Raw genomic sequence first — 13,057 nt, 5'->3', positions numbered from 1 at the left:
ATTATGTTGGGTTTTGTAGATTTCAATAATATTAGTAACCAGAAAACCTTCAGCAATACCAAAAAAAAAAAAAAAAAAAAAAAGAAGAAGAATATTTGAGGTTGCTGTATAATTGCAGAGAAATTAAATTATACAAGATAATACCATGCCTTCAAGGCAACAAACCTTACAACAATACTTGATTTTCATTCATCCAAATCTGTATGGTTTACAAGATGTAATCTCATTACAAGCTTCAATTTTTCAAATACAAACACTAAAGACTCGTTACTAGAATCTTACTTGATATGATTATACCCTAATGATAAACTAACAAAAATGAAGTAATTTAACAATTTTCAGTTGAGATCCTTCCATCCATCAATATATCCAAAGATTGAAAGGATTGATTCGGTGAGCCCAGAGGGATCTCCTAAATCCTCTTCCTCCACATTTCCTTTCTCCTTTACTCTTCCAGTCTCCCTCTAGCAAACAACAAACACTCCATCAATCTCTTCCTTTTCCTTCCCTCCAACTTTGCTTTCTACCAAACTGCAGCAATATACATAACGCTTCACCTTTGATGCTTCCAGCAAAGAATTGGTGTGAAGCCGTGTTTCTGTGCTATAATCCTAATTCCTTTTTTAACTGGGCAAGAGTAGCTTCTATCTCGTCAATATTCTCCTCGATGCTGCTCCCCTTACCGGCTTCATTTTGATTACCACTTCCAGTTCTCTGTGTCCCAGAACTTCTGAAAGGATTGCCTTCCTTATTGTTATTTTCTTCAACTTCTGGATCCGTTATGTTGAGTTCTTTCTCAAGAAATTCCACAAATTCTTCTCCAATCTCCTGCAAAGTGTAATCCAGAACATAAGTGAGTTTTCCTTGGTATAGCTTCACACTGAATCACACTAGTATTTGTGAGCATATATATTATAATTCTAAATGGTGAAGGTGGTTTAACGTAATTATGATTTCATGTAAAGTGTTCATAATGTCTTACCCCCAATTCCTCCCATAGACTCTTTGGTTTTCCTTGTGAAGAAGCGCTTGCTTCCCAGTTCTGGAATTCTTCTTGAAGGTCTTTAAAGAAGTCCTCTGTAACAGCAAAAAGACTTATGACACAACTATAACTTTATTTGCATTAAGAAAGGATACAAGAAATGGATGCTAGCTGAAATTTGGAGGGCAATGCAAAGCAAACATTATGGCCTGTATGATGTCTCACAGAGAGGACAAATCTACCTATTGTTATTTGAACATCCCTCAAAAAATTACCTGCACAACGAAGGGCTTAAGAATAAGAACGTGCTAAAATATACCTAACAGATTGGTCCAAGCTATCTCTTGGTTTATCTAGACACTTTATTCATCAGTGTCTGAAGAAGACAGTTATTTGGATAATCAGTTGAAAATTGGAATGGTCAATTGGACCAAAAGATCCTTCAGTAAAGGTTTCAAGTAACTGCATGTTGCCTGATTACTCATCAAAAAAATAAAAAGATAAAACAAAAATTGTCATGACTGATACTCCAACGCCACAGGCAGCATGTCATCTTTATCCAAGAGGGTTATCATACACGCCATTGAAACATATTTAGCATTGGACTAGACTGATTCAGAGTGCAAAAAGTTCTGTAGAAGAGCAGAAAGGTTTCTTTGTATACTTGAGTTTACTAAGTTCTTACCGAATCCATAAAACTCTTCTTCATCTTGAGAGTTCTTACTTTGGCTTCTTTGAGAAGAAGAATAGGAATAGTCAGATCCGAAATTCGAGTCATATTTTCCCCGAGATTTAGAACTCAACAATGTATTATAGGCATGTTTAATCCTCATAAATTTCTCCTGCGCATTTGCCTGTACAAAAGAAAGAGTTACGGCTAGTGAAACCATTACAAGAAGGCCAAACCACTTTAGAGAGAAGGCATAGGCTAAACAAACGATTCAGAAAACCAATTCATATCCCCTAAACCACCAGACAATACAAAACTGCAAAAGGGGGTCGGGGTAATTGGAAATCTAGAAGAGCATAAAGCACACTTTTAGCAGGACAAAATACATGCTTAGACAGTTGGCACCATAAAATCACAAAATTTGATTTGGGTAATAGCATCCTTGGACCACCTGTTTGGGGAGTCATTTCTCGACAAGAAATGGAACTGCCTCCTCCAATGAATCGACACTCTTCAAACTTGGCAAGCGGAAATTTAATGGAACAACAAACTATGACACAAAATCAAATTGAATACTTAAGAATTGGATACATACATAAATAAATCAGGAAAACAAAACTACCCAGAAACTAAAAATCTTTAATTTGAAGCTAGAGCACTAGCAATCCCACAACTAACTATAACCAACAGAACAAAAACACACATAACTAAATTGGGTTGAGTGCAGAAACTATCAATCACCTCCTTATTAACATCAGGATGATACTTAAGAGCAAGTTTCCGATAAGCCCTTTTGATCTCATCGTTAGTTGCAGAAGGAGACACACCCAAAACTTGGTAAGGAGACTCTCTGCGGCTCGCTCTCAAAAGGGTAACAAAGCGTCCTCTTTTCCTATTGAAATTGGAGAAACTTGGAGTGGAAGACCGAGAAGAGAACACGAGGAGGTTCAAGTCAGCTTTTCTGAAAATGGGTATCGAAGATTTGGGTCGGTTTTGCAGGTAAAGCAGAGATCTTGAAGTCGAAGAGAGGTTGAAGAAGAAGAGGGTGTGTGGCTGTGGATGTGGTGTTAGAGGCAGAGCCAATCCATGCATATTCGAAGAACACTAATTTCTGAGAAGTGCGTTTATTACTTCCATGTCCCTAAAAATAGTGTCTTTGGGACTTGTTTAGCTTTGGAAGTAGGGTTGTGAGTTTGGCTTTTGTTGTGTGCATTTCTTTGGTGGCTCTGTTTTGAGCTTCGAAGCTCCTGGAAAAATGGATGAAAAGACAAAGACAAGAAAGAAAAATGAAAGAAAATCAACGGTCGGATTTCGTTAGATCCATTTTTTATTATTATTTTTTTGGGTTAACTATTGATTTGACCCATCAACTTGTACCTAACTTTCGATTTATCCTTTTTTTTTTTTTTTTTTTACAAAAGTAAGGACCTCAATTATTTTTTTTAGTCAATTTCCCCCCTACCGTTAAATTCACACTCACATTTCATCCAATTAGTGTTAAGAATAGTCACATGCAACGCATATGACACTTAAATAATTATAAAATAATGTTATAAAACAATAAAGAAAAAGAAAAGAAAACAAAAACATTTCCCAACCCCATCTTGCTCCCACTAATCCCTAGCCTCCCCCACCATCATCCCCTAACAACCCACCATAGTCTCCCAACTCCAGCACCCATCTTTCCCAAAAAACCACCTTAACCCCTTGAATTCCTTAGTCCACCCAACACCCACATCGTGTAATATCTGTGTCATGCTACTCAACCAACAACCCCCACCCGATATGCCCATGAGAGAGAGAGAGAGAGAGAGAGAGAGATGTTGTGGTTGTGGATTATGAAATGCTTGTATTTTTCTGAATCTTTGTTGTGATTTATGGTTGGGTATACTTTGTATTGAGTTTAATTACAAGTTGGGGGTTTGATTTTGGTGGTGGGGGTGACAATGAGGAAGAGGTGGCTGGGTGGGTGGTCTCAGTTTGGGGTGTTGAGAAGTTATGGGAAGGAGGGAGCAACGGGGAGGGTGGGTGCAGGAAAGGGGAAGTAAGGGCAAAGGGATGGAGAAAAGCCTGGGGGGGGTGGGGGTTCCCGGGTTTGTAACAACAGTGGGGAAATGGGAAAAAGGTGACTGAAGTGTTTTTAATTATTATCATTTTGTGTTTTTTGTCTCAAAATTTTAATTATTGTTAAGGTGCAAAAATGACCAAATTGCCCTTAAATAGCCTCACATGCTTGGCACATGATATTTTTAACGGTAAATTGGATGGAATGTGAGGAAAATTAATGGCAGGGGGGAAATTGGCTAAAAATAATAATTGAGGTCCTTAATTTTCTTATAAAAAAGGATAAAGGATAAATCGAAAGTTAGGTACAAGTTGAGGGGCAAATCAACAATTAACCCTTTTTTTTTCATATGGCATGAAGTATATTTTGTACATAAAATAAAATGAAAAAGGATCTTATCCGCTTTAAACTAATCATAATATCTTTCCATTTGTATGTGGTCCCTGTATTAACTATGTTTTATTCTTTACTTCTCAATCTAATTATCTAACCATTTTAGTTGTGAACAAACCTCAATTTTTGAACTCCTTATAAAAATCCAACCCCAAAAAAAACTCCTTTAAATTCCAATAAAGCCAATGAGTTGATTGAGTTGGTAAGGATCGTTCTTTTCACTAGAAAGACCAAGAGGCCTTGGTATGTCTTGACCTTGGGATGGGGTACCCTCCCCTCCTTCTAAACTCTTTTTCATTTATAAAAAATTAAAAAAAAAAGAAAAAAAAAGAGGCTTATTTACTATTTCACCCTCTTAAACAAACACTCGATCTCACTTTACCCCTTTAAACTGAAATTTCTCACTTAATCCCCTAAATCTCTAAAAATTGCTGAAATTTTCTCACTTTACCACTTTCGTCCATTTTCATCCACAAAACCCTTAAGTGTATTGATCTGGCATGAGCATTCTAGTAATTTTAACTCCTTATCTTCTCTCTTCTTTCTCCCTATGTCCATCTGCCCCTCTCTTCTCTCCCCTCTTGAACCCAACCTCCATCACACCCCACCCCCACCCCTCCTTCCTCTTCTCTTTCTCTCTGCCTCTTTCTCCTATTTGCCACTCTCTTCTCTTCTCTCCCCGTGCCAGACCCAACCCCCACCCCAGACCTAACCCTTCATGGAATTACTCAGCACACCAAACCACCACCACTCAAAATTTATATATATATCCTCGACACTCACTCCCCATTTTCTCTATTGGCAGAGATAGTGAGAGAGATCGGTATATATAAGAAAGAAGAAGGGGAGGGGTGGGGTGTGATGGGGGTTGGGTTGGGGAAGGAGAGAAGAGAGGCGAAGAGAGGCATAGAGGAGAAAGAGGCAGAGAGAAAAGAGAAGATAGAAGAGGGAGGAGGGGAGGAGGGGAGGGGTGCGGGTGGGGTGCGATGGAGGTTGGGTTCGGAACGGGAGATAAGAGAGAGGCAGAGGGACATAAGGAGTGAGAGAAGAGAGAAGATAAGGAGCTAAAATTACTAAAATGTTCATGCCATGTTAGCCCACTTAACAATTTTGTGGATGGAAATGGACGGAAGTGGTAAAGTGAAAAAATTTCAACAATTTTTAGAGATTCAAGGAGTTAAGTGAGAAAATTTCAGTTTAAGGGGGTAAAGTGAGACCGAGCGTCCGTTTCAGGGGGTGAAACAGTAAATAAGCCAAAAAAAATCCAATAAAAATATCAATTACAATTACAATTACAAATAACATATAGAAAAGGTTAAAGCAAAAAAAAAAAACATTTAGAAAAGGTTGGATCTCTTCTCTTCAACTGTAATCTAGTATCCTTTTGAATATAAATATAAGTCAATAACACTTTGCACTCTTGGGGCTCGTTTGGTACACCTCCCAGGCATGGACTGGACTAGATTAAAATTAGGCCCATGTTTGGTTGACCTAGTTCTAGTTTTAAATGGGGACTACTAATGCTGGGCCCACCAAAAACACCTTCTTAGGGGTTCTTAGCTAAGCCCGTGTGGAAGGGGGGGACAATTAGTACGCTCACTAATTAGAGCTCGCGTGTTTTCATCGCTTGTTATCGTCTTGTGCTTCCCAAGCGAACTGAAGTCAATTTTCACTGCTTCTCAACAGGTCACCACTCTCTCTATCTCTGAATCTTCCTATTCTCTCAACTTGATTGAATATTGTACCCAATCTTTCTCTTCTCTCTAGTTTATGGTATGAATCTGCAGATGTTTTGAGATTTTTCTCTGTTTTATTTTTAGGTTTTCTGCCAAATTTTGTTTGTTATGGAATATTTCGTTCTTTGGGTCCTTCTTGAGATCTTTTCTTTGTTCTTTTGAGTGAGATAATTAAAAGTGGTTGTGTAATTCGTATTATAATGGCTAGATCTGCTAGTTCAAGGATTGGGTTATGTGAAGAATTGAAAATTTTCCATTAAGTGAAATTTTTATAATAAATAGGTTAAAGAACAGAGTAAGAATGCTTCTTACATAGAAGATTTTTTTTTTTAAAGAAGAAGAAGAAAACTTGGAATAACAAACAGATGCAAGGTTTTTAGAATTTTTTTTTGGGGGGTTTAATATGGAGTAGAAATGGGTCATTGTTTTGCTTTTGTTGTGAAAGGGGAAGCATTGGGGAAGAGGTATTAGGAATGCAGGAAGAAAATAAATATGTCAAAGCTTTGGTGTGTCTTTTTTGACCCAAATAGCTGATAACTCAGAACCAAAACAGAGCTTTGACATATTTCTTTTTTGCCTCATGCCTCTAGGCTTTACAGCCTTTATTGTTAGCAATGGGTGGTTTGTCTTTTTAAAGTTTTTCTACTCATTTTTCTGCAATTCTTTCAATTTTTCTATATGTTCTTTGCTATTGGTTATTGTTTAGTGTAGGTTTTTTTTTAATGAAATTTATATGAGCATATTAATTGGATTGTATGAATGTTATGGGTTTTGTCTTGGATTTTATTTTTATGTTTTATACGTACATTTTATTTTAATATCACAACTAGCTAAACCAAGATTGTTTTGTTTGTATAATAATTATTAGATATGGATCGAAGAAAGATTTTGTTGATCTTATTGTTGGAGTTGTGGCATTTAGAGACAATGTGTGCTTGCACTATTCTTGTGTTGATGATGCTTAAATCAAGAAGGAGACATATTGAAAGGTGCTCTTTGAATAATCATTCATTGGTTAGACGTGAGACTCGTTTGCGTTATCTTGATAGTCTAATAGGAAGTAGTGATATAAAATGTGTCAACGAACTTAGAATGGATAGAAGGACTTTTGGTCTATTATGCGATTTACTTCGCCAAGATGGAAGGGTAAAAAATGATGGTTTGGTGTCTTTGGAGGAGCAAGTATGTGTGTTCTTACATGTACTTGCACAGCATGTTAAGAACCGTACTATTGGTAGTAGATTTTTTCGGTCAGGAGAGACCATTAGTAGGTATTTTAATTCCGTCTTGCAAGGAGTTTTGCGATTACAAGACATCCTACTAAAAGTCCCGGATCCCGTGCTTGATAATTGTGAGGATTCTAGGTGGAGAAGGTTTAAGGTATGATCCTAATGTCTAACTAGTGATTCTCTTGCTTTTGTGCAACTTAATGAAAGTAACAAGTTCTATTGTTTAGAATTGCTTGGGAGCATTAGATGGGACTTATATTAAAGTGCGTGTAGCCGAAATTGACAAGCCAAGATACCGAACAAGAAAAGGTGAAATTGCAACAAATGTGTTGGGTGTGTGTTCAAGAGATATGCAATTCATATTTGTGTTACCAGGTTGGGAGGGCTCCGCATCGGACTCTAGGGTGCTGCGTGATGCCATAACTAGACCCAATGGGTTAAAGGTTCCCAATGGTAAGGCATTAGTTAGTTTTAAATTTACAAGGCATATTTGATTTTGTATGTATACATGCAGATACTAATAGGAATTTTCCTTTTGGTTATTAGGATATTATTACCTTGTAGATGGTGGTTACACAAATGGTGAAGGATTCCTTGCACCCTATAGAGGAACAAGGTATCACCTATCCGAATGGAGAGATGGACATACACCTTCCAACCATGAGGAATATTTTAACATGAAGCATGCATCGGCGAGGAACGTTATAGAGCGTTGTTTTGGCTTGATAAAAGTTAGGTGGGGCATACTTAGGAGTCCATCTTTCTATCCAATAAAGACCCAATGTCGAATAATCACCGCTTGTTGCCTTCTACATAATCTCATTAGGAGGGAGATGTCCATAGATCCAATAGAGCATGAAATAAATGAACTTGAAGATGGAGAAAACATGGTAGAAGATGATATGCTTGGCACCATCGGACCGTCTGACCAATGGACTGCAAAGAGGAATGATATGGCCTTGCAAATGTATAATGAGTGGAGAATAAATAGGCACCACTAGTTAAAAAAACCATTGTCATTTGTGTTAGAGTCTTGCAGAATACTTGTGTTAGAGTCTTGCAGACTACATTTGTTGGTTTATGAGCTATTGCTATATGTATTTTCTGTTAATTATAAATTGAACATTTTATCATTGTATTTGTTTAAGTCGAATTGATTTTCTATTTGTCTTTCTTTAGAAAAACTGAATAATAATGTGTTATGTAATATGCAATATGAAAGCTGAATCTTGTGTTCATGATGATATTTATTAGTTATGTATTGATCCCTTTTTATATATATTTTTGTTTTGCCTTATTTATAAACATAGCATGGAATATTGGTTGTATAGGAATGGAAAGTGGTACTGTTCATAATTCTGAATCATCAATGAAGAAAGGAACGAGGCGTAAATGGCTTCCATTTGAAGAAGATGCATTGTTAACTATCCTTGAGGATTTTGTTACTCGAGGTCATCGATGTGATACGGGTAGCTTCAAATCTGGTACATTGGTACAAATGGAGAAAGTTTTGGATGTCTTATGTCCCAATTCAAATATAAAGGCAAATCCGCATATTGAGTCAAAGTTGAAGAAATGGAAAAAAAATATATAGCATAATTTATGACATGTCGAATACTAGTGGGTTTGCATGGAATGATGTCAAAAAGTGTATCGAAGTCGATAGTGATGATGCTTGGAAAACTTATGTGCATGTATGTGTTCAACCAATTTCAATTTTCTACTTTCTTTGAGTTCATGGATGCATATGCTTTATTTGTTTATTATTGAAACATGTTGAAAGTGTACACTAATACATGTCTCGTTTAATCATAGCACAACAAGGAAGCAGAGGGATGGAGAAGCAAATCTTTTCCAATTTATGACAAACTTGCTAACATATTTGGAAAGGACCGTGCTACTGGAAAAGGATCCGAGGTCCCAGTGGAGATGATGGAGGAGCAAAGCCACAATGAGGTTAATCCAAGTGACATTGCAGCTGAGAATGAATCTCCCATGTCCCAAGGTGGCAGTCATTCTGAAAATAGTGCAAGAAAGAGGAAAAGAGGAACTGAAAATTCAAGTGATGGAATCGACAAGATAGTACATGCATTGGAAAAATTATTTGCAGAATCTGGAAAAAGAATGCAAATGGTAACTGAGGCAATAGTGAAAGGTAATGAAGATCGTAGTGACATTGCCAAAATGCTCAAGGACATGGGTCTTTCTCCTATGGATCAAATTGATGCATTGACTCTCATTTTGGAGAAACCACAAACTGTGGCAGTGTTTCAGTCATTAGATGATGATGTCAAAGAAGTGTTTGTTCAAAAATTGCTTAATGACCATGCTAGAGGATGATGGTGCTTCTATGGTGTCTTGGTTATGGATGACAATTGTGTCACAAACTACATATGGTCATGGTAACTTGTCTTAGTTTGTGAACACTAACATGTGTACTTTCTTTTGTAATTTTTGTGCTGGAAATCCACTATGGATAATCTTATTTTGTGAATGTTGTTGGATATGCACCATTGATTTTCTTGTTTTGTGAACTTGGTGTTGTATATGCACCATTGATCATCTTATTTTGTGAACTTGGTGTTGGATATTTACAATGAATTAAGTAGAACTTTATGTTATGAAAATTGGCTTGCTATGATGTCGGGATGGTTTGGAGCTTGTCTCACCATGTTTGGAGGAAGAAAGGAAGCATAAAACCAAGTGTAGAGGTCATGTGGCTAGTGGTTCGGCAATTGACAAACAGATAGTTGGGTTTCGCAAACTGTGATGGCAATTGCATGTTGTGTTTGCAATTACCTAGTGACGGTTTGGTAATTTGTGTTAGGGAAGTTGAGCTTTCACATCTGGGAAATATTCTCAAAATATAGGCATGTTCCCAAAGTTTTGGAAAATTTAATACTAATTTTTTTGCTATGGAATTATCGTAAAAATAATTTCTAATTAAAATATTATATCACCTCAAAAAAAAAAAAAAAAAAAAAAAAAAAATTAGTCCTAGTCCAAGTATACACCAAACACAGGATAGTACTATTTTCGTTATCCAGCTTCTTAGTCCGATATTACACCAAACGCAGGACAAGTCTTATCCAGCTTATGCCAGGCCAAGCCAATCCAAGACAGTCCCAGTATTTAGTCCAGTCCATGACAGTCCACCGTACCAAACGAGAGTTTGGACTCAACACGACAATTTGGCTCCTATTTTTTAAAAAGTGACAAAAATAGCAAGTGAATTCCTACATCATTGACTTGTATATTAATTTAATCAAGTTAGTTTTTTGTTTACAGGGGCTTGAACCTAGGATGACTTAGCACACCAAAAGTTTGGGCCAATCCAACTAACACTCCATTGGTATTCTATTCGGCTCTTACAGTCCATGTTAATGTGAATGTCGTTGAGTGTTTGTTCCTCGTATGATCATATGGTTTGGTTATCATTTTGAAATGGTTATTTATTAATTTAACACTACAAGGAAAGCTCCATATAATAAGCTACGAATACACTCGTGGCCAATCTTAGACTTACCACAGAGAACTTGTGGCCAATGAGTGTTGGCCGCGGATTAGCCAAAGGTTTGACTGTGACTTTGAGAAATAAAATCAATAATAAGTATCCTTTGGCCACCAAATCCGTATCTAATTATTTTCCAGCCACAAATTGATCGTGGCTATGTCTTTGGTGGCACGGATGTACAGTAACGGAGGCTATTACATCAATAATGGCCACTGTTTGCATGTTGTGGCTGTGTATGAAAACTACGGCTAAGAAGATCAATGCCCTCATCTTTGATCTTTGGTGGTGGTACTTTTGATGTTTCACTTGTCACAATTGAAGAGGCTACTTTTGAGGTCACAATTTTCTTCTTCAGTTTATTTATTTATTTCGGATCAATGGCTAACGACACTCGTCAATCTTGTTCACTTTCTTAGAAGTGGTGATCTCGAGTTCAACTTTTGCGAGTTTTGCCAATTAATACAACAGAAATCTGAATTTGGTCATAACTCAAATAAAAACTGTTTCTAAAATCAATTTACATTACAAGACCAAAATAAATAATAAAAAATAGCCTAAATTACAAGGACGAGAATTGTAATTTAACCTTACTTCACTTCAATCTTCTGAGTGAAACGTGTTTGTGTTCTTTCCCGCGCTTTACCGTTGCTATTCCAATGTCAATGCGTCGTTTCAAAGGCAAGGTACTCCCAGCGGCTCACCAGAACAACCCCATCATCTACCGTCCATTTCAATCATCACCTGATTACTACACAAAGCTGATCGAAACCTACGCTCGTGATCGAGAATTGCACCCCGCGAGACTACTCCACGCCCATTTAATCACCATTGGCTCTGCTCGCTCGACCCATTTCGCTTCCAAGCTCATCGCTTTGTACGCTGCCTGCGGCCAAATAGCCCATGCTCGTAAAGTGTTCGACAAAATTCCCCAAACGAACATACGCCGCTGGTTTGCTCTCATTGGAGCCTATGCTCGTTGTGGGTTTTATCAGCAGGCAATCGATGTGTTCTGGGAGATGCAAAGAAAGGTTTCTAGGCCCAACAAGATTGTTATCCCCAGTGTTCTCAAAGCATGTGGACACGTCTCTGATCTTAAAACTGGTGAGAAAATACACGCCGTGGTGCTCCGCTTCTCGTTTGAATTTGATGCTTTTGTTAGCAGTGCGCTCATTGATATGTACTCAAAGAATGGGCAGGTGAAGAAGGCACAACAAGTTTTCGATATGATGGTGGAGAAAGATTTGGTGGCTTTGAATGCTATGGTTTCGGGGTTTGCTCAACATGGTTTGGCTAGAGAAGCATTGCGTTTGGTGGAGAAAATGCAGCTACTGGGATTAAAGCCCAATTTGATAACTTGGAACAGTTTGGTTGCTGGGTTTTCACAGAAGGGCGATGAAGCATTGGCGTATCGAATTTTTAACCTAATGCGGGTTAACGGGATTGAGCCTGATGTTGTATCTTGGACTTCGGTTATATCTGGGTTTGTGCAGAACTTTCAGAACAACAAAGCTTTTCATACATTCAAGCAAATGTTGAGTCATGGACTGTGTCCAACTTCGAATACTATTAGTAGCCTCTTACCTGCTTGTGCAGCTGTGACGGATGTGAAGCGTGGGAAGGAGATTCATGCCTACGCGTTGGCGATAGGAGTTGAAGAAGATGTATATGTGAGGAGTGCTCTTGTTGACATGTACGCAAAATGCGGATTTATATACGAAGCAAAGGCATTGTTTTGCAAGATGTCTCAAAAGAACACGGTGACATGGAATTCGATGATTTTTGGATATGCGAATCACGGGTATTGCGATGAAGCAATTGAGCTTTTCAACCAGATGAAGATAGAAGACGATAAGAAACTCGATTACCTGACTTTCATGGCAGTTCTCACGGCTTGTTGTCATGCCGGAATGATCGAACTTGGAGAAAGCTTGTTCTATTTTATGCAGGAAAGGTATTGGATTGTGCCAAGACTAGAACATTATGCATGCATGGTTGATCTTCTAGGTCGAGCAGGGAAACTCACTGAGGCTTATGATATGATTAAGGCAATGCCTATGGAGCCAGATTTGTTTGTATGGGGAGCGTTACTGGGAGCATGTCGGAATTATGGAAATATAGATCTTGCTGAAGTAGCAGCGAAGCATTTGTCGGAGCTAGAGCCGGAGAGTGCAGGTAACAATCTGCTGTTGTCAAGTCTGTATGCTGATTCTGGCAGTTGGGGGAATGTTGCAAGGTTGAAGAAAATGATGAAGAAAAACAAGTTAAGGAAACTTCCAGGATGCAGTTGGATGGAAGCTGCCTGATATTATAGAATGGCCTTTCAAGGAAGATTTTGTAAACTTGCTGTTGCATAAGCTTAAATTATCGAACTTTTATGGCAGCAGAGCACAGCAACATGATAATCTAACCAAATAGTAAAAGATCCGTGAGATTGAGAAGGAAAGTGAAGCCGGATGACAGTGAAAATG

At 37.9% G+C, this 13,057-nt stretch overlaps 2 protein-coding genes across 3 annotated transcripts; one reads left to right on the top strand and one right to left on the bottom strand.

The window, feature by feature from the left end:
• Positions 1–162: 162 nt before the first annotated feature.
• Positions 163–2,916, bottom strand: LOC110757066 (Chaperone DnaJ-domain superfamily protein). 2 transcript variants are annotated; one of them, XM_021958589.2, is made up of 5 exons: positions 2,394–2,916; positions 1,668–1,836; positions 1,225–1,257; positions 983–1,077; positions 163–828 (listed from the first exon to the last, which is right to left on the bottom strand). In XM_021958589.2, exons 1-5 carry the CDS (start codon positions 2,742–2,744, stop codon positions 604–606), a joined length of 873 nt encoding a protein of 290 aa, XP_021814281.2. In that variant the 5' UTR covers positions 2,745–2,916; the 3' UTR covers positions 163–603. The 2 variants fall into 2 exon arrangements, with proteins under 2 accessions (XP_021814281.2, XP_021814282.2); XM_021958590.2 differs by lacking the exon at positions 1,225–1,257 and having other exon boundaries at positions 2,394–2,914.
• A 7,863-nt stretch (positions 2,917–10,779) lies between these two features.
• LOC110757074 (Tetratricopeptide repeat (TPR)-like superfamily protein) lies at positions 10,780–12,983 on the top strand. The gene has a single exon (XM_021958603.2). The coding sequence runs from the start codon at positions 11,246–11,248 to the stop codon at positions 12,890–12,892; it is 1,647 nt and encodes a 548-aa protein (XP_021814295.1). The 5' UTR covers positions 10,780–11,245; the 3' UTR covers positions 12,893–12,983.
• Positions 12,984–13,057: the final 74 nt, after the last annotated feature.

Source organism: Prunus avium, chromosome 6, assembly GCF_965620075.1.
Source record: "Prunus avium chromosome 6, drPruAviu1.hap1.1, whole genome shotgun sequence".
Lineage (NCBI taxonomy): Eukaryota > Viridiplantae > Streptophyta > Magnoliopsida > Rosales > Rosaceae > Prunus > Prunus avium.
The sequence above is the reverse complement of the archived record's forward strand: the minus strand, read 5'-3'. Positions and strand labels throughout refer to the sequence as shown.